Source organism: Poromitra crassiceps (assembly GCF_964638095.1).
Source record: "Poromitra crassiceps genome assembly, chromosome: 1".
NCBI classification, from domain to species: domain Eukaryota; kingdom Metazoa; phylum Chordata; class Actinopteri; order Beryciformes; family Melamphaidae; genus Poromitra; species Poromitra crassiceps.
The window spans coordinates 98,948,316-98,967,548 of NC_139623.1; the positions used below are offsets into that span (position 1 = coordinate 98,948,316).

General features: G+C 41.9%; 1 protein-coding gene across 1 annotated transcript; it reads right to left on the reverse strand.

Annotated features, from left to right (window-relative positions):
• Positions 1-1,684: 1,684 nt before the first annotated feature.
• LOC310778468 (transmembrane protein 176A-like) lies at positions 1,685-18,946 on the reverse strand. The gene is made up of 7 exons (XM_083638903.1): positions 18,288-18,946; positions 13,425-13,619; positions 10,488-10,601; positions 6,895-6,951; positions 6,472-6,687; positions 5,417-5,539; positions 1,685-3,432 (listed from the first exon to the last, which is right to left on the reverse strand). The coding sequence occupies exons 1-7, from the start codon at positions 18,321-18,323 to the stop codon at positions 3,367-3,369; spliced, it is 807 nt and encodes a 268-aa protein (XP_083495029.1). The 5' UTR covers positions 18,324-18,946; the 3' UTR covers positions 1,685-3,366.
• Between the last annotated feature and the right edge of the window lie 287 nt (positions 18,947-19,233).

Sequence of the window (19,233 nt, forward strand, 5' to 3'; positions counted from 1 at the left end):
TGTTTTGCTTTGTATGTCCTGGTGGCGATGGGCTAACAAAGCAATGTCATCTGCAAAATCAATGTCCTCGAGAGTTTCTGTGAATGTCCACGATATTCCTCTTTTGTTGTTTCCTGTTGTTTCTTTCATGAGCCAGTCTATGCAAAGTGAGAAAAGTAGTGGGGGAAGCAAGCAGCCTTGCTTGACTCCTGTTTTAATGATGAATTCTTCAGTGAGATTGGATCCACAGATAACTTTGGCCCCAAAGTCTCTGTATAGCATCTTGATTATAGAGATGATCTTGTTGGGAATTCCATAATGGCTTAGAATTCTCCACAATACTGTTCGGTTGATGCTGTCAAATGCTTTAGCAAAGTCAATGAAATTGGCATAGATGGTTGTACTCCATTCATTGCTCTGTTCCATTATCTGTCGCAGTGTGAATATATGCTCTGCACACACTAAACAAGCTTGTTTTTACCACTGACAGGATCAGATTATTCCAAAGGGATAGCTTCTATACTGCTCACTGCTCACCTGGCGTAATCCAAGTCTCCACAAGCCCTGAGATGCCGTTGACTTGAAAAAACGTAATTTACACCCTGTTTTAGCTGAAATATAGCCATATGTGCAGCTGAACATCCCCTTTTTATTCTTCCTCCAGCACCTCTTGTAACGGACAAGCCCGTCTTTTATTGTCACACGAACACCACAATACATGCATGCGGCCACAACACACTCATGCTGACGGTGGCCGGTGAAAAGTGTCCTCTGCATTTAATGCCATCCAGGCATGTCCTTTCCTCCGGGGGGCAGGCCAGGAGCAGTGGTCGCTTTCTCCTACAGCGCCCGGGGACCAACTTCAGATGTTGTCGTCACCAGTGTTGGGAAAGTTACTGAAAATTGGTAATTAGTTACAGTTACTAGTTACTTCTCTCAAAAGGTAATTTAATTACTTTAAAGTTACCAGTTACTTCAAAGTAATTAGTTACTAGGGAAAGTAACTTTCACGTTACTTTTCAAAGTCCGCTTCGATTGTTATTAATGCACACATTATGTTAGTGTTGCTGTGCCACAGTGTGGCATTGAACCTTCGCTTATTGGGGAGGCTTATAGCCTATCAAGGTCATTAGCCTCTGGGGCTCTGGCTGCAGCTCTCTCCCCGGACTAGGTCTGAGGATCAGAAACTGGGTAATCCTCTGAAGTTGTCCATTATTTTCATGTCCTAAAGTAACTAGTAACTAGCCCAGTTACTATTTTAGTAACTGTAACTGAGTTACTGAATTTGAAAAAGTAATTAGTTAGATTACTAGTTACTGAAAAAAGTAGTTAAGTTACAGTAACTAGTTACTTAGTAACTAGTTACTCCCAACACTGGTCGTCACTGGTCGGATGACGATGACGATCTGATCTTCTGCATGTTTTTAGTGGGGGGGTTATATACGGAGGAACCCCCTGGGGGAGCACGGGGAGAACATGCAAACTCCACACAGAGAGAAAGGCCCTTACGACGAGATACCCCACTTGGGCAGTAGGCACTGAAGATATGGGGGGGAACACAACCACAGCGCCCACAGTGTCCCAGGCGAGAATCGAACTCAGGACCTTCTGACTGTGAGGCGACTGCGCCAGCGTACTACCTGGCTACAGTGCAGATGCAAAACGCATCATTCTGTACAGGAAGTGAACAGATGTTGCTCGAGGGTGGCTGTTATTGTTTCTTTTTATTTTTTCTGTATGCACACATCCACAGAGAACCACATCGAGAGCCTTAGCAAGCGTTAATGACCCATACCAGCTGGCAGGGGCGGAGTTTCTGCAGGCAGTCAAACATGGATTACTTCTGCTTTATATTACCGAGATTATAATGATACAAAGCAGGTTGAAAATCAGCAACGCCTTCCTTTAATGTTTACATATAACCGCAATATCAAATAAGCTCATCCTACATGTACGTCAATATGGTTCTCACCCTGGCCATGCTACTGCTGCAACACTGAGCACTGAAACATTGATCATCTGAACACATTACAATCAGACCAAACTCAGACCAAAGCATGAAGAAAGTAGTGGTGCAGGTGAAACAAATAAATTTCTTGCAAAGAAACAGAATAAAAAAGATGACAAAGACACAATTCAATCAGGTAACAGAAACAGGACAACAAAACTCAACATAGAAAGAAGCTGTACCTGACTCTTAGTTCAATCACTTCCACAGGTCAAAGTATGTTTTTATAGCTTCAGTTCCTGCTGGAGACAGGAACAGCTGTGTATGATTTCCTGGTAGGACCTCCTCCACAAGATATGGATGTTTAGCTCTTTCAGCACTTTAACTTTCAGTTAAAATTCTTTCCCCACCAATCATACAGATTATTTGCACACTAAATTAAGAAAAAGGTTGATGACCATCAACTCAAACTTTGGAAATACAGGCACTAGATCAGACACATTTATATACCGATTTGATTACAAGTAAACAAAGATTGGTGTCACTATTCATACTGGATTGACACTACTGAACATGGAGTGCCTCTAATCATTTATGTTTTATTTGGTCAGAATATATCCAGTATAGTAAAAATAGGGGAGGCACGCACATCCCAAGCAGTTATGGTGGGTGCTGGATCAAATAGCTACTTACAAGAGAAAATAATGGATCCGCACACCACTGGAGCTCCCGTGTAGGATTTTTATTTTCTTTTTATCATGCGTGACGTTTCGAGCTGGTCGGCTCTTCTTCAGACGACCGGCTCCCAACGTCACGCATGGATCCATTATTTTCTCTCAGAATATATCCAGTAAGATTTATTGGAAATAAAGGGATAGCATGCCATTTTGAACTCAAGTTGGTTATTTTCCTTCACCTGACACTTCACACGTTAGTTTTTCACTCAACACATAAGAGAGGACGTAAGTAGGTCATACTATTAAATTCCCCGGTCACCCTCCTTCATTACTTGTCTTTGTTACAGTTTGTATCACATGAACAGGAAATTCAAAACAACTAACATTTGCAGCTGTCAACAGTTTGGATGCCTTCATTTCTTAACATACATAGGGATTGATCTTGTCAAGATAATGGATATCAATTCTAAGAAAAAAATTGTCCATCAATCTCACACTGGAAATTAACAATCTTCCTGTTCATCTACAAACAAATCAACTGTACGATATATAGCTTGAGTAAACAGACATACATTTATAATAATCAATGGGATAGAAGTGCTAATGACACCAAAAAAGCATTACAACCCTAACCCCGAGATACCAATAAATGCAAACATTTTTAGTATAAGCAGCCACTGTGAGAAACCAGCCCTACCAGCTCGTTTCATATAAATGCACAGGACATCAACACAAGTGATAGCAGAAAGCAGAGAATGTTGTTTAGGCTATGGGGTCAGTGGTGACTTCCTCCAGCAGTGGTTTGTAGTTCTCCTGGTCATCAAAGCACTAAGGAGAAAAAAAGGTAACGCTTTAGAATACAGCCCGCAAATAACCATGTAACTACAGGGTAACAAGACTGTACTTATAGTGTAACTACAGGGTAACAAGACTGTACTTATAGTATAACTACAGGGTAACAAGACTGTACTTATAGTATAACTACAGGGTAACAAGACTGTACTTATAGTGTAACTACAGGGTAACAAGACTGTAGAAGAGGGGTTAGAAACAGAAAATCTCTGTAAACCATGCCCAAACCACACCCACCCCTGTAGAAACGTACGTTACCATTTTACAATTTCGGAGCTGAAATTGTAACATAGCAACGTTGGTCCACAAACGTTGCTATTTTACTATTTTTTTGGAGATCGGGTTGATTCAAACGGGATCAAAAAAGTAACGTTATTCTCCGTTCACTGCCATTCATATTTTTTTGAGTGCTGGTACAGGGAGAAAGCAGGAAGACGTTTCACTTTGGCTCTCTATATTCTCTGCAGGTCAAGTACTAGAGGTATGTAAGAGAAACCTTAGGCCTATAGTCCAAAATCACCCAACGTATCCTTTAAGTCAAATTGATAGCTAGAAGTTAGAAAAGTGTTTTTATGAGCAGGAACCCCCCTGAGTAACAGTCCCCTGTCTCTCAGCAACTACTGACCAGGAACCCCCCTGAGTAACAGTCCCCTGTCTCTCAGCAACTACTGACCAGGAACCCCCCTGAGTAACAGTCGCCTGTCTCTCAGCAACTACTGCCAACAATTCCTTGAAAACACACTATTAAAGGTGCTGTCAGCGATTTGCCCAGTTTGACTGGATTCTTAAGTTTCGTTTTTCAAACATCCCCCTCCCATTATGTGGATGTGCACAGAGGCCCGCCTCTGTGTGGAGTTCTGCCTCCTGATTGGATAAAAGGTGGTGGCAACCCTGAAACTTTCTCTCAAATGTAATTGACTTAAATCCTCAATGGAGCTGTTCAGGCTCCAGCAGTAGAAAGCCACTTTTACACAGATCCCACAATATTGCTGTTAGGAAGACCCACAATGGCTGCATTCCGATCTGCTAGTAGCTCCCCTTCGTAGTGGACTGCACAGGGTATGCAGCCATGTAATGGTGTCAGCGATTGTCAGTAATATGGCTGAATACCCTGTACAGTCCACTTCGCTGGGAACTAGCCGATAGTCCGGCAATGAGTGCAGTGTTGCCTCACACATGTTTTTACACAGGCATTCTGGCATGACATTCTATCATTGCCATGAAGATGTGAACTCGCGCTGATCAGAGGGGATATCCTCCGACTTACAGAGGGATTTATCAGACACACACAAAAAAGCCTACCTGCTGGATTGTGGATTGTTTTGAGGAGAGACTGACAGAGAGGGAATCCCACGACTCACCAATGCAGACGCACACTAAAATAAACACGTGTGGCACGGAGCATTCCTCCATGGCGCTGTTGCAGTCATGGATCGTATAGGCTACTTTTACTTTCACTTATGCCTTTCCCCTTTTTATTGCTGTGATGGCCGTAAAGTCAAACGTATTATAATATTCCTATGGAGTTATGGATTGCAATATAGGCTATTTAGTCGGCTATAAATGCACAGGAACACTATAGTTGTTTTTCAGAAGGGAATTAACGTGCACAGATGAGACTGCAGTAAACAGCGCAATTCCCCCCCTTCGATCCGCCTTCCCGCAGGTTACCCTTTTAAACAGACGTTGATTCGGGGCTGATACCTCCACTCCCGGAATAAAAGGCGTAACAAAATGACTCGCCATTCCGTTCTTGTGACTTTTAAACAGGAGGCGAGGCGCAATGATGCCGCAACGATCGCAGCTTTCACAGGCTGTGTAAAAGGGGCTGAAGACTGCGTTGTACTGGACAGCTCCCAGGTGTGAGTGTGTGGAACTGTGAAAAGAACATGTGCTCAGGCAACCTTTCCTGGATAAATAAAGGTTTAATAAAAAAATAATACAATTCTGCACACTGTACCTTGCTCTCTTCCTTTGTGTTCTTCCTCAGAGCCTTGACCCCCAGGACAGCAGAGCTGAGGACGAGGCAGAGCTGAAGGACTGACACCACAATCAACACAATGTTGATGGATCTCAAAAGCATCTGGGGGGGCAGAAGCACCAGTGTCAGCTTTTAAATGTTAAAACACATTTGTGCATGGTTTTATTGAACACCATGTTTTATACTTGAACTGTTTTCTTTGTATTTTGCAGTTTTCTTTATTTAACCAATTTTAATTGAAGACTACCATTTTTATAGTTAATTTAATTGGCTTTTATTTACTGTTTTGTTCTCTGTAAAGCAATTTATCATCTTGATTTGAAAAGTACATGTTACCCATACGTATGGCTATGAATGGTGTGTGAATCAACTTTTAAGAGATTATGTCTAAATCATTTTAAAGGTACATTCAGTGATGTTTTTGTGTTAAAGTAAGTGTTAAATGGCTCTATATTCTGACAGCAATCACTGAAATAGAGTGTTTGGTCAGTGGCTTGAAACCCCCAACCCCCCGCTGTCCTCTATGTCTCTCTCCTATAGTCCTGTATGCAGGGCGGACGTATCTCTGCAACCATAACTTGTAGAGATTCAGGGATGGCTCTGTTAGATTCGGGGTGAAAAAATACATATAGTCCTTAATAGGCATCGCAATCTGACCTTCCATTTCCCAGAAAATGTCAACTTTTCTCTGATTGGATAGTTTGAGGTCTGTGCCAATTTTTATCCAATCAGAGAAAAGTTTATTAGTTTGTTAATTTTTCACCCCGAGTCCAATGCTCCCATCCGGTTGCGGAGATACGTACGCCCTGCATACAGGACTACAGGAGAGAGATAGAGGACAGCGGGGGGTTGGGGGTTTCAAGCCACTGACCAAACACTCTATTTCAGTGATTGCTGTCAGAATATAGAGCCATTTAACACTTATTTAAACACGAAAACATTGCTGAATGTACCTTTAAACCCTGAAATGTCCCCTTGTCAGTTATACAACTGCATTGTAATTTGGGTCTTGCCCAGATATTTTCAACACTTACTAGAATAATCTCTTTGCCCTCCAAGCATTTCTCCATCATGGCCCTCTGCTCATCACTTTGAGTTGGTCTTGGAGTTGTCCTGTAGTACCAGCCACTATTGTCGTCACGTTCGCACAGCCAATACATTCTGATATTTGCCAAGTTAATGGAGTAGAGTACGATAGCCGCAATGGCGAAAGCAACTCCCGCCAGATTGAAAAGCACATTGACAATGACCTAAGGTAGAAGAGTTGGCAGATAACATGTTTATGCAGCTTACAGTATTAGGACGTAACCAAAGTCAAATAACATACAGATTTCAGAACAATCCCAGTATTTCCATATGTTTTACAGAGGCAGCAGGACTGAGGACACTGCCAAAGTGCCCTAGAGCAAAGCAATGAGCCTACACAGGGGCTCTGCACTATACTGCAAAATACTCACCAGGCATGGACTGGGGAACTTTTCCGACAAAATGCACATGATTCCAAATACAATGAACTAGAGAGAAGACAAAAAGTATTCATTACTTGAAAACAAGCCCTAAATCAGAATTTATATGCATGTTATCTCTATTATATCATGTTATCTCTCTCTTGTTATCTTTATTTCATGTTATCTCTATTATCTCATGTTATCTCTATTATCGCATTGTGGCCCCTATCGTTGCATCGGCGCAGTTTCTAGGCCGAGCGGCAGGCGCAGATCAAAGCAGTGGGCGTGGAAAGGCGCACTTGATATCGTCGTGCTGGCGCTAGATGCAGCCCAAAGCATTACAACCACGCCTTTTAGGCGTAAAATTATGCACCGTCATGCTCATTGGATAAGTGCAATAAACGAATCGCACGCTTGCCTTTTTAGCTCCAATTCCAGTGATCCCGCAAAACCAGACGAAAGCCAAACGCTCTGCCCCCCCCCCCCTCCCTTCATCCAGCCTGTCTGTCTGCATTATAGGCTATTATTCCATATTATTATGCTTCTCAAACCAATCTAACTGCAGTTTCAATACTGCAAGCATGTAAATACGCTACACTATAGCAAGATCAAAGTGAAAATAATGTTCTATGCATCAGCTAGAAAAATATAGCCTATTAGATTGGTGAAAGTTTGTCCAGAAAGATATCATTTTCTCTCGCCTGCTGCAGGAAGGATGATGCACATAAATATACCCTACATTATGTCAAGTCATTGCATAAATGTGTTTTTATTGTAAAACTAAATGTGAAATAGGGCCAAGTTATTGGAGGGACATCACAGTATAGCAGATGCCATTAGAAGCGCGTTCCGAAGCGCGTTCCGCTGTTACTTCTCTAAATCACGTTAACTCGACAAGGGGTATATATAGGCCCAGGAGGACATATATGTTTCACTTAGGGTGGTGTTTTAATTTCGATGATTTATTTGGTCCAATATTGAAATGTTCTACAATTGCAGGCTGTGTTACCATTACACATTATTTTAGATCGACCTTTTATATCTATTTCGCCTCATTTGGTTGCTATTTAGTAGCGAAATTTAGTACCCTATTGCATGCTGGGGCATTCACAGGCAGTCAGAGAGAGACAGTCGTATTGTGCCTGTCAGACTGCCTGCAGCCTCAAAGCGGTACGGACGGAGTTGTTTTACCCAGGCTGGAAGCGTTGTAACACAGGCTTGTGACAGTAACTCAACGCGGAAGGATTTATTTCACAATAAACTGGTAAACGCACACCAATGCCTGCTCCTGTCAGTAGGAGAGAGGGAGAGAGTGACACAGAGAAGGGTGACAGAGGAGAGAGGGGACGGACTGGCCCATTGAATAGGCCTGCTTTTCAAAGGCGCAAGGCGCTAAATTAACGGCAGGTCGGAAGATAGGAGTACGCCGGTATTTAGCGCCGACACGCCCACTTTGGCGCATTCAGGGACTCCGCCACGCCCATTCGGCCTAAAGCGCATTTGGCAGCCTAAAGCCTATTGCTATTTTCCCGAAACAGGCGCTAGGCACGTTTTTTTGCGGTTAAGGCCCGTAATAGCGCCGATGGCCTGTGGGAGAATAGGGCCCTGTATCTCTATTATCTCATGTTATCTCATTAACTTGTTCTCTCTATTATCTCATGTTATCGCTATGTCATCTTATTTCTATTATCTCATGTTATCTCTATTATCGCATGTTATCTCTATTATCGCATGTTATCTCTATTATCTTATATAATCTCTGTTATCCCATGTTATTTTTTTATCTCATGTTATCTCCCTCTTCTTATCTTTATCGCATGTTATCTCATTATCTTGTTGTCTCTATTATCTCATGTTATCTCTCTCTAGTTATCTTTATCTCATGTTATCTCTCTAGTTATCTTTATCTAATGTTATCTCTCTCTAGTTATCTTTATCTCATGTTATCTCTCTAGTTATCTTTATCTCATGTTATCTCTCTCTAGTTATCTTTATCTCATGTTATCTCTCTAGTTATCTTTATCTCATGTTATCTCTCTCTAGTTATCTTTATCTCATGTTATCTCTCTAGTTATCTTTATCTCATGTTATCTCTCTCTAGTTATCTTTATCTCATGTTATCTCTCTCTAGTTATCTTTATCTCATGTTATCTCTCTCTAGTTATCTTTATCTCATGTTATCTCTCTCTAGTTATCTTTATCTCATGTTATCTCTATTATCTCATGTTATCTCTATTATCTCATGTTATCTCATTATCTCATGTTATCTCATTATCTCATGTTATCTCATTATCTTGTTCTCTCTAGTTCAAGTTCAAGTTCAAGTAGTTTATTAATGTCCCAGAGGGCAAATTGGATTACAGCAGGCATAGAGGCTTGAAACATAAACATAGAAGTGCAATACCATACGTACAATGACATAAATAAACAGGATATAACAACATTAGGACATAAGATGAGCCAACATAAAAGAGCATACGTCTGATGCGGCCGATACAAGAAAATAAAACGACACTAAGAACTTAAGATCGGGATGAGCCAGCAGCTGATACGGCCGATAAAACAGTATAAAACAAATAAAACAAGTAAAACAAATTAAAAACATAAGAAGAGCTAAGAACATAAAAGAGCCAACTGCTGGTACAGCAGATTAATTAAATATTATTTCCTCAGTCATTTTTTCCTTCCTCCTATACTCCGAACTGAGTGGGTGGGCGCTGTCTGTGCGGATGGACAGAGCTTTTTTGAGCACCTGTCTGCTCTAATATCCCATGTTATCGCTATTTCATGTTATCTCTATCATCTCATGTTATCTATATTATCTCAGGCAGCTTGGAGCAACAGGCTTTGAAACCAAAGCCATGGACAAGCTGCTGAACTAATAATTAATTAATAGTTCATTTAGAACTTCATATAATCATCAGCTGTTAGGCTTGTTAGCGATCCAGACAGTTTGCAGTCGAGTCTACAGTACATCCTATTTTGTATCCAATTGTTCTCCAGCTGTCTTCATCGTTCTGAAACCATAGCAAAACAAATGTGGAGGATGACTATTATTTTATATATTATGACTACTATTTTCACTCCTGCCACCTAAAAAGAGACAAACATTGTCTGATGTTACTATTTTTTTACATGACACATGTAGGGCAGGCCTTTGGTGTAAATAGCATTAGTATCTTGAAACCTATTTTTGTTATACTATGCTGGAGTAGAGTTCAGAGACTGAAGGTTTAGCTGACAAATCTGCTACATTTGAATCCATGCCATAATAATCTGGGCTGCTCTAATTGCAAATCAATGATCTCCAACAATGCCAAGAGACTGAGGGGAAATTACATAAAGGGAAAGTATTTTAGAAACCCAAAAGTTCCAGGGCTTTTGAGAAATCATTCCGGGTTTAACACCCAGAAGCTGCTCCTGGTATTAATCCAGAGCATTCAAACATGGTTTTAAAATGTTTGCATGCAGGTGTCCCAGTGTGGTAGGAGAGCCTTGTGATTTATCTGCCAAAGACTGGAATTTGGAAACAAAAACAAAAAAAAATCATATGGCCCTAGATAAAACTGAACCAGCAAACATACACATATCCCCCTGCTTACCAAAGCTCCAAGCCAGAAAGAAAGAATGTCCATTTCCCAATTAGAGCCACCACCACTGGAGGTGAGGATGACCCCAAGGCCAATGTTGAGCAACCCCACCATAATCTGCATAGCCTGTGAAGGAGAAAACACAGTATTTAACATCAAATATAATAAACAACACTGTTGTCCACCCTCAGGTGTTTGAGCTACATGCTGGCTTCTACCTGTTGCGCTCAACAAGTACAGAGCAGGAATAGTGTAATGGAAAATCCCTTACACATTGACTATGTTAGCATCCACACACAAAAATGTAATGTGATTAAGACAGTAATGCGAGTTAGGCATACTATGATTATCTTAGTGCAATTATCTGATTACATTCTTAGTTGGATTAAGTATAATCACAGTAACATAATGTGTTGCCATTCAGAACATGCATATGTGACTGTAAATTTCGGAAATGGCTGTATAGGTTGAGACGATGTCTCGTCATAGATGCTGGGTTAGCTGGCTCAGCCTGGCTGGGGGCGTGGTCAGGGTGGGGTAAATTCCCCATTCTATCCATTCAGCAAAGTTAGAATTTAGCTGCTAGCCCAGCCCAGGCAGACACGATCAGGGATTCAACCACCGCAGTAAACGCACATCTGAATAGACGTCTTGTGTTCTGCTCTAGAATCCCCAAAACTGTAGTTAGAGCCGCAGCACCTTCCTTTGGTGAGTCAGCCTATTGAGATGGACGGTTTTACCCCACTCGCGCACCGGCCGTATAACATTTTGTGGGCGTTCCCACACACGCCGACTACATTAAGCTGGCTTTTCAAAATGCTCTGTGGCCATAGATGAATGAGGGGCTTCTCACAGGGAATCTTGACTGTTCTCAAACAAAAAGACATTGACAGTCAGTCGTGACACAAAATAATAATATGATTGTGTTTTTAGTGTGTTTTCCTTTCATTATCTATTCTTTGCTGGGCTTTGAAGAGACAAGTGGTTTTCTCTTTGCCACATAGGAGAGATGAAGTCAACTAGCAGAGGACTGAAGGATAAACTATATACTGTACTACACTAATATATACACACTAATCTAAAAAACACAACCCTTTATTGAGCACAAATCTGACATGTTCTGAGGACTAATTAGTCCGGCACTAATGCAGTGTTCTAAGGGCTGGTCAGGTGGGGTACACCTCACCTGAGCTGAAGAAATGCCAAGCTGATCTGGTTCTCTCTTCAAATGAAACAATAAAACATAAATAAAACACCTCGCACACTGCAAGAGCTCCAGTGAATTATTGATTGCACCGGTGGTAACGTTTCGAGACTGCATGCTCTTCCTCAGACCAGTCTGCTCGAAACGTTACCACCGGTGCAATCAATAATTCACTGGAGCTCTTGCAGTGTGCAAGCTGTTTTAATTATGTTTTATCGTTCCAACCTCTCTCCAGTTCTGCACCTGCCGGATTCGACCCGGATGTGCGTGTTTTTAACTTTTTTCATGTCACTCTTCAAATGGGACATTTACTGTTATATTTATGATATTGTTGTTGTGTGTATGTTTAACATTTAAGGATAATGGACCACAGAGTCGTCAAGGCCCAGAAAAGGATAATGAAAGGAAAACACACTAATATAAAAAACACATATGATTGTATTTCCTACACAAGACTGCAGGAAGATGAGAAGCCAAAATGCAAAAACAAGAGTACTGTAACACCGGGGGTTAAGCATAAGGAGACCATGGGCGATTGTAGGCTTTGCAACCAGGAGGTGCAAGATGAGACAACAAAGCATAACCCACTAGGGATGAAAAATGTGTACATTCTAAAGTAAAATGCATCATCTGGTGCACTTTGAGAGCAAAATTAAGAGGCTAGATCTATGAAGAACTACACACATCACATTAATATCCTCTTTACTATGCTGTGGCTTTACAATGATAAATAAATGATTGTCTCCTTATATATTCTGCATACAGTGTTTCTCAACCACTGGGCCGTGGCCCACTGGGCCTCAGAACAGCACATCAAGATATCAGAGGATAGCCTATTATTTATTTTGGAAGGTGCTCCTCAAAACTATTTCAACAATCAGAAGTGGGCCTTGAATTACAAAAGGTCAAAAATCCCTCCAAAATTGTGCCTAAATTTTGAGCATTATTTAGCCCACTTCCTAAGCTAACATGACATGATTGGTACCAATGGATGCCTGTCAGGGATACTCAACTTGCTTTGCCCGGAGGCCACTTTTGCAAAATGACAGGAGGCCAGTTAATAAACAAACATTAATAATATAAATTTTTCTGTAGCGGATTGTAGGTATTTGGGGTGTCAGCCGGAGTTTAGTCTGACAATTTTATGCACACAGGATAGGTGAGCAGGTGGCGATATTTGAGAATTGCACTTTGATGGTGCACTTCTACACATCCATCGTTGAGATCCATCCTCACCTCCTCCATCACCGTCTGGTATGCTGCTGTCACTCTCAAGGACATTAACAGACTGCAGCGCATCATCCGCTGTGCTGAGAAGGTGATGGGATGCAACCTGCCATCCCTTCAGGACCTGCATGCAGCCAGGACACTGAAGCGGTCACGAAACATGTCGCATGCGTGCGTGTGCGCTTGCGTGCGTGCGTGCGTGTGTGTGTGTATGTGTCGTCTAGATTGGCCAGCTGCAGTGTGACGTCAGGTTGCATCCCCCCAAAAGTTGGATCGCCCTGTACTCTCTCGACGTATGACCGCTGCATGTTTTTCACGCAGGGCCCTGCTTCACCCACTGCCGGAGCCTGATGCACTACCTCCATTGACTATGAATGGAGCGCAGGGGGCCAATGCAGAGCGCCGGAGTCTGTGTGAATCCAGCCTAACATGGGTTGCTGCCATAACTGTCAACACAACGCAGGCTACAACGTTGTAGTGTGTATGTGCATGGTGTGTATTTGAGCTGTGCCTCTCACCCCCAGTGCGGACTGAGAAGTACTCTGGATCCTCCGCAGACGCTCCGTCACTGAACAGCATGTTGGACTGTAGCAAAGGGCCCCGAGGATTTGGAAAATTGGAGGGCAAGAAGTTTTGGGGTTAGAGTTCACAGTGAAAACTGTCACCCCCTCACCCTTGGTCATGGTCACTGACATCCTGGTCGCTCCTGGACACTGAAAGAGAATAAACAGCAGTGTCATTAGATGTCACTTTGAAGAAATTGTGTTGATGGTTAAGAAGAGTGCAATATTTGTTTAGAAGTTGTTGTTAAGTCATTGTAGGACAGAGGGAAATCCGCGCTTCAGCTGACGAACTGCGCCCAACCGGTGCTTCTCAGAAAAGGGGACTGAGTGAACACATGAGAAAGAAACAATCTGGAGCACACGGTCAAAGTTAAGGCAATTTAATAAGTGCAAGCAGACTAACGTTTCGACACACAAGGTGTCTTCTTCAGAGTCAAACAGAGACATGGGCCCCGTTCCAATACCCATACTTGTACTTCTTTCTTGTAGTATGTACTGCCGCTGCCCTCACAAAGTATGGATTGTAGTGTGCAGCATGCATGCAAAATGCATACTATTGGGACACACTACATCTGTCGTCACATGAGCTTCCTGAACTCCGACCTCTTGCTCACTTCCGCCGACGTCCGCAGCGCCACATTTGAGTTTTATTTTTTATTTTTTATTTTTTTTATTCAATAAACAAAGTCTGGCAGTAACAAACAGTACATTATACAAAAAATTCAGACTAAACATTTACAAAATTGGAACAGACAATCAAATAAACAAAATAAAATAAATAAAGCAAAAACATTAAGTCAGAGTTCTAAACAGGAATCAAGATATGCATGTTTTGGTACACACCATGCTTGTTTGGTTTTAACATATTTCAAGGCTTTCTTAAAGTTAATTATCTCATTCATGAACACGCAGCTCAGTCAGTGCGACGTAACTCCAGTAGGTGGCGGTAATGCACAAAAAGTTGTTTGCCAACCGCCATAAAACATTAGAAGGAGAAGAAGAAGACATAACTTCCTGCTGCGCAAAGGATTGTGGGGAAGTTTGCCTGGTGCAGCATGCATCGATGCATACTCCGAAATAGGAGCTGATGTAGTACAACATCCTGGTACTCTTGGCATACTGCATCTGACATACTATGTATTGGGACATACTAAATCTTTTTTTGCCTACTAAATAGTATGGAAGTATGGGTATTGGAACGGGGCCATGGTGTAGATGACTGGTTAAATACTCCCACCAGGATAAAACCAGTCTCTCATTGGTGGGGCATGGTTAGAGTGTCATCAAAACACAGGCAATGAGAGGGTACCACATAGCCTCTACTCAGGAGGCAAAACAGGGCAATATAAGACTGAATATAAGCAATGCATAGAAAGAAAAGAAATGCATAGAAAATACTTGGAAATACTTACAAAATACAATCAATCAATCACAAATACAACACAGAATAATCACAGGAAGCAAGATAAACTGTTCATTCATTAAGACCAAAGGGCTCAATGGTGTTCAAAGTGGGGATCCAGTAGGCTTCTCTACAGAGGAGTTTCTTTACAATATCGCCCCCTCTTGATAGTGGGGGGATTTTCTCTATTTCTCTGTTGTTTTGTAATATGTATATATGTTTGCATAATGTATTTATCCAGGATATAATCGTATCAACACCATAGCCATTACGCATTCATGGTCATGTGTGACATAAAGTCTACCTATTAACTGTGCTAATTACTGATTGTGCCCACCTGTCATGTTGTCAGTCACAGCCTAGTTAAGACCTGTCTGTTTCAACCATTCTGCATTTGCACACTGATGAAGGCCGGACGGCCGAAAACGTTTTGTTGCTAAAGAAAATTAAAACGATATTCCTCGAGTGCGGTCCCCATCTTCTCATTTACTTGTGGGATTTTCTCTATCCCCCATAACTTCAGAGAGGCATGGTTAGCCAGAGCATAATGACGTGCCATAGCATACTCCAAGTTTTTAGTTCTTATGGCAGTCTTGTGTTCGCCTATTCTGGCTTTCAGGGCGTGCTTGGTTTGGCCCACATACACCAAGCCACACGGACATTTAAGCATATACACAACATGGGTGCTGCTACAGTTAATGAATGAGTTTATTTTGAATTTTTTGTCTGTGCGCGGGTGTGTGAACTCCTTAGTGTCAGAGGAGTTTGAGCAGTGTGTGCAATGTCCACAACGGTAGAATCCAGTGGGCTGAGTTGGGAGCCAGGAAGGGGGAGCTGATATTCGGATGTCAGAGTCCACTAAGCGGTATCTAAGGTCTAGGACAGGACAGGGATTTGTTTTTCAGGGATGTTTTTTAAGTTTCATATATTTTTCCTTTCTTCAGCACCCCTGTAAGAGGCACCGTTTGGGCGAGGTCACAGACTCACAGTTGTAAGAGGCACCGTTTGGGCGAGGTCACAGACTCACAGTACATTGAACTGAGGTCAGGTGAGAGAGGAGGTCCCACTGTTTATCCCTTCTGAGGAGACGGAAGTGGCCACTTCCACCTCCCCTGCTCTCTTCCCAAGAGATTAAGTTATGATATGTGATATTGGGATAACGTGCCTCTAGGGATGGGATGATATATTGAAATTCATCATATAGTGATACAAAAATGTGACAATAGGAATTGTGGGTCAGAAAAATGTACTGTGTGATATTAGCTGCATTTTATTCTGCTGTACTATAGTAATCACGAATGGGACTACTTGCCCATTACAATTTCACAAGCTCCCCATCCAAATTATTATTTTCACTTTGTAACGACATTTTTAAATTGTTCACATTCTGGCAAGCCAAAACCAAGCCAAACATGCTGCTATTCACCGTGAAGTAGGCTGCACTGCCATGGATGAATGAATGAATGAATGAAAACTTTATTTAACAGATTGCAGAATGGGTACAATACAGTACGGCTCCATACACACAATTGTTAAGGGGATGCAGACCAGAGAAAGACGTTTGTCTTGTTTACATCAGGGTCCCCCATTTTCAATTCATAGTGACATTTATGACATACACAACATACATGACATCATGACATTTATGGCATAGGGACATACTGTACATGACATACAGGTATATAGTACTGTTACATTTGTGACATATACGATATGCAAATATACAGTACTGTTACCCATAGATCCTAACAGAGAATATATACATATGATGGGGAGGAGACTGTACATTAGGAGGGGGTGGGTGGGTGGGAGAAAAAATATACATACGGTGGGGAGAAAATATAATACATACGGTGGGGAGGAGACTGTCTATTAGGAGAGGGTGGGGGGGGGGGGGGTTTGGGTTTGGACATTTAGGGTAGGGATTCACATCTTTTTACGGCTGTGGGTAGGGCGTTCCACATTGTTGTGGCATAATTGCAAAATGTGTTTAGTCCCTTGTTTGTGCCGAATCTGGGTTGCACATGATTTGTTGAACTCCCTCTGGTGTTGTGGGCGTGGTACTCACTGACCTTTGGGAAGTATTTCGACATGTACATGGGTACCTGTGTGGTGTAGTGTATCTTGTAGACCAGGCCCATTGCAAGTTGCTGTACTCTGTCGTCTACTCTAAGCCATCCTAGGTGGTCAAAGTGGGCAGGGGTGAGGTGGGTTCTAGGAGTAAGGTCAAGTAGTAGTCTGACCAGTTTGTTTTGTGATGTTTGTAATTTTGTTTTTAGCGCCTTTGAGGTGCTTTGGTACCATGAGGTGCACGCATAGTCGTAGTACCCTTGAATGAGTGCTCCTGCCAGAGTCTTCAGGGTATTCTTGTTTACCAGAGAGGAGATCCGGTACAAGAATCTAGTTCGTTGGTTGACTTTTTTGATTACATTGGATGCCATTTTGTCACAGGAAAGATTTGCCTCTAGGATGGAACCCAGGTATTTAATTTCATATTTCCTTGTGACAATATTGTCACCCACTGTAACTGAGAAGCCGTCGGTCTTGCTGAGTTTGTTATTTGATCCGAAGAGAATGGACTGTTTTACCCAGGTGTAATGATAGTTTGTTATCAGCGAGCCAGGTGCAGATTCTGCCGAGTTCTGAGCTGAGGGTTTTTTCAACCTGTAACTTGTTCTTGTCAGAGACCAGCAGGGCTGAGTCGTCCGCGAACAAGAACAAGTTGCATCACATTAGAGATCCTAACAGCATTTTAATAGGTGGTATTAAACAAAGGGGATACAACCTCTCTATTAACAATGGCAATCTAGATCCCATGGAGATTTTTCAGAATTTAACCTATTACAGTATTCAAAATAAGGCAAAATTGGAAGATCAAGCCTCCCCCATACTTCAGTTTGCTTAATGCTTGCATGCGGATATTGCTGGGGGACAAACCCACCCAGGTGGAGTAGTGCCAGACAGTGACCTGTTTTGTAGCAGGAGTCAACACTTTTCAGGCGCTCTTGAAAAATGTGATGTAGCCTACAAGTTTATTTGTCAACTGAATGTTTCTCAGAATGCCATTATCATGCTGCTGACTAGTCCTGGTTTTAGTAGCCTATTGTGAATGAGATCAGTCATATGTGGAAATGTTGGTATAAGTGCCTTTTATAGTTTTTACTGTGCTTTGGGTGTTTTCTTTTAATTGTTCTATGTATGTGTCTGATTTCTATGGACTATGTGTCCGCCAATTAAAAAAAAAAAGTTGATTAGACTTGATCTAAATTATCTGAAATTATTGGATAAAGCATTTTCAAAACACATTCTGAACTCTGCCCAAATCATTTTAAAACACTGGACACAACTAGGCTACATTATTTCATTCCATTAATTCACATAAGAAGTCAAACATTGAGAATAAAAACTGGGCTTACCTGTTGTTGACTGTTTGGGTGGACGGTAATGCCCATGTGCCTAACTCACTGGTCAAGTCCGTCAAGTCACTCGTTGCGCAGTTCCTAATGTTATGGGCGTGTTGCCAGATACAGCTAATGGTTTCCAGCCCAAAGACTGTTCGAAAACCGCCAAAATGCACACAAAACCGCCTAAACAAATGTAGGTCTATGGGAACAAGTGTCTCTGTAAACCAAACCCGCCCAAGCCCATTTCCTCCCCGCACAATATGCACCCCAAACCAGCCAAATTGGGCGGAAAACCCTCCCATCTGGCAACACTGGTTATGGGACGAGGAAGAAAAATGCCAGGCTTTTACCGGTAGTACCTCCCCCACGTGGAGGCGTTATGGAAATTTAACCCTTTCCTGACTCATTATCACATCCGGTTTTCAAAGTCAGACGAAAAAGGTGCCGACCCTCCCCTTAGTTTACTTGCTTAGTTTTGCTAAATTCTTGGATGCCTATGGGATCATGATTATGTTATTTGATCCCAGGCAATGCCATATATACACTCAACAATTGAGCCAAAAATTTTAGCCTGACATGGCTGTTTGACTACACCAAAACCAAATAGCCTACATAAAAAAGGTATTTCTGAAGGCATTTATTTGTTTCTGCCTCTAAGTGGGGAAAACCTTCTCCAAAGTCTCTGAACTTTCTTGCTTTGCTAGACTAGATTAAAAGCTCTGCATGTAGGCTACACATTTAGGCTATTCTATGTTATTTGATAAGTAATATTTTTCACTTCCATTCACTGAGCCCCTAGCCTAGCCCTAGCCTTGAGGTTAGAGCTTCCCCTGAAACTGTTTGGAGCCCCGCCTTCCACTTTGAAAACCTCTGATCTAACATAAAGGGCTCATGCATGTAGCCTATGTATGTAGCCTATGTATGTGTGTGTGTGTGTGTGTGTGTGTGTGTGTGTGTG